The sequence below is a fragment of the Nothoprocta perdicaria genome, unplaced genomic scaffold (genome assembly GCF_003342845.1).
Source record: "Nothoprocta perdicaria isolate Ctin4 unplaced genomic scaffold, notPer1 scaffold_975, whole genome shotgun sequence".
Lineage (NCBI taxonomy): Eukaryota > Metazoa > Chordata > Aves > Tinamiformes > Tinamidae > Nothoprocta > Nothoprocta perdicaria.
This window is the reverse complement of record NW_020456282.1, coordinates 4,172-6,507: the sequence shown is the minus strand read 5'-3', so window position 1 is coordinate 6,507 and position 2,336 is coordinate 4,172. Positions and strand designations below refer to the sequence as shown.

The 2,336-nt window shown below is 70.3% G+C and overlaps 1 protein-coding gene across 1 annotated transcript in view; it reads left to right on the top strand.

The window, feature by feature from the left end:
• Window positions 1-2,232, top strand: part of LOC112959282 (5-oxoprolinase-like) — a gene marked incomplete at its 3' end in the record, with an annotated part of 4,783 nt that extends 2,551 nt beyond the window's left edge. Inside the window, exons 2-4 of the mRNA XM_026053274.1 lie at window positions 402-562; window positions 635-736; window positions 2,058-2,232. Coding sequence (XP_025909059.1) covers window positions 402-562; window positions 635-736; window positions 2,058-2,232 — 438 coding nt within the window. The remainder of the gene's footprint in view (window positions 1-401; window positions 563-634; window positions 737-2,057) is intronic.
• Window positions 2,233-2,336: the final 104 nt, after the last annotated feature.

Here is a 2,336-nt window from a genome sequence, read left to right as displayed (position 1 = left end):
CGGTGGGCATGGTGGGCACCACGGTGGGCATAGCGGGCACGGTGGGCACCAAGGTGGGCACGGTGGGCATGGTGGGCACAGTGGGCACCGCGGTGAGCACGGTGGACACGGTGGGCACCATGGTGGGCATGGTGGGCACCATGGTGGGCATAGTGGGCACGGTGGGCACCAAGGTGGGCACGGTGGGCATGGTGGGCACAGTGGGCACCGCGGTGGGCATGGTGGGCACCAAGGTGGGCATGGTGGGCACAGCGGGCACCGCGGTGAGCACGGTGGACACGGTGGTCATCACGGCAGGCATGGTGGGCACAGTGGGCATGGTGGGCACAGTGGGCACCACGGTGGGCACCGCGGTGGGCACGGCGGGCCCCGCTCACGCCGCGCCGCCGGCCGCCCCGCAGAGCAGATGGGCCGCGTGCTGCAGCGCACGGCCATCTCCACCAACATCAAGGAGCGCCTGGACTTCTCGTGCGCGCTCTTCGGGCCCGACGGCGGCCTCGTGTCCAACGCGCCGCACATCCCCGTGCACCTGGGCGCCATGCAGGAGACCGTGCAGTTCCAGGTGGCACCCCGGGGCGCCCGCGCGCGCGCCCGCCCGCGCGCCCGCCGCTCACCCAGCGCGGCGCCCCCGCAGATCCGCGAGCTGGGCGAGGAGCTGCGCGAGGGCGACGTGATCCTGAGCAACCACCCGTGCGCGGGCGGCAGCCACCTGCCCGACCTCACCGTCATCACGCCGGTGAGCGCCGCGGCGGCGGGCGCGCGGGGTGCCCATGTGGCAGCCGGCACCGGTACCGGGGTGTCGAGCGCGGTGATGGGCACACGGGTCTCTATCTGGTGCCATGCTTACCGGGGTACCGGGGTGTCGAGCGCGGTGATGGGCACACGGGTCCCGGTACTGCTCTCAGTGCCTGGCACCAACACCGGGGTGTCGAGCGTGGTGACGGGCACACGGGTCCCGGTACTGCTCTCAGTGCCTGGCACCGGTACCGGGGTGTCGAGCGCGGCGATGGGCACACGGGTCCCGGTACTCCTCTCAGTGCCTGGCACCAGTACCAGGGCACCAAGCACACTGATGGGCACATGGGTGCCGGTACCACTCTCAGTGCCTGGCATCGGTACCGGGGTGTTGAGCACAGTTATGGGCACATGGGTGCCGGTACCGCTTTCAGTGCCTGGCATCAGTACCAGGGTGTTGAGCGCGGTGATGGGCACATGGGTCCCTATCTGGTGCCATGCTTGGCGCCTGGCACCGGTACCGGGGTGTCGAGTGCGGTGATGGGCACGCGGGTCCCGGTACCGCTCTCCGTGCCTGGCACCAACACCGGGGTGTCGAGTGCGGTGATGGACACACGGGTCCCTATCTGGTGCCATGCTCGGCGCCTGGCACCGGTACCGGGGTGTTGAGCACGGTGATGGGCACATGGGTGCCAGTACTGTGCTCAGCACCTGGCACCGGCACTGGGGGGTTGAGCACGGCCATGGGCACGTGGGTCTCAGTACCTCTCTCAGTGCCTGGCACTGGCACCAGGGCACCGAGCACGGTGATGGGCACGCAGGTCCTGGTACCGCGCTCAGTGCCCGGCACCGGTACCGGGGTGTCGAGCGCAGTGATGGGCACACGGGTCCCGGTACTGCTCTCAGTGCCCAGCACCGGTACCAGGGTGTCAAGCGCGGCGATGGGCACGCGGGTCCCCACGCGGTGCCATGCTCAGTGCCCAGCACCAGGGCACCAAGCACGGTGATGGGTACACAGGTCCTGGTACCGCTCTCAGTGCGCAGCACCAACACCGGGGTGTCGAGCGCGGTGATGGGCACGCGGGTCCTGGTACCACACTTAGTGCCTGGCACCGGTACCAGGGCACTGAGTGCAACGATGGGCACACGGGTCCTGGTACCACACTTAGTGCCTTGTACCAGCACCGCGGCACCGAGCATGGTGCCGGGCACACGGGTCCTGGTGCCGCACTCAGCGCCTGGCACCGGTGCCGGGGTGTCGAGCGCGGTGACGGGCACGCGGCTCCCGGTAGCACCCTCAGTGCCCGTCCCCGTCCCCGCAGGTGTTCTGGCCCGGCGTGGCGCGGCCCGTGTTCTTCGTGGCGAGCCGCGGGCACCACGCCGACATCGGCGGCATCACGCCGGGCTCCATGCCGCCGCACTCCACCACGCTGGAGGAGGAGGGCGCCGTGTTCGTGTCCTTCAAGCTGGTGAAGGGCGGCGTCTTCCAGGAGGAGGGTAGGACAGACGGGCACGGGACGGGCACGGGACGGGCACGGGACGGGCACGGGGACGGGGACAGGGACAGGGATGGGGACAGGGAAGGGGATGGGGATGGAGAC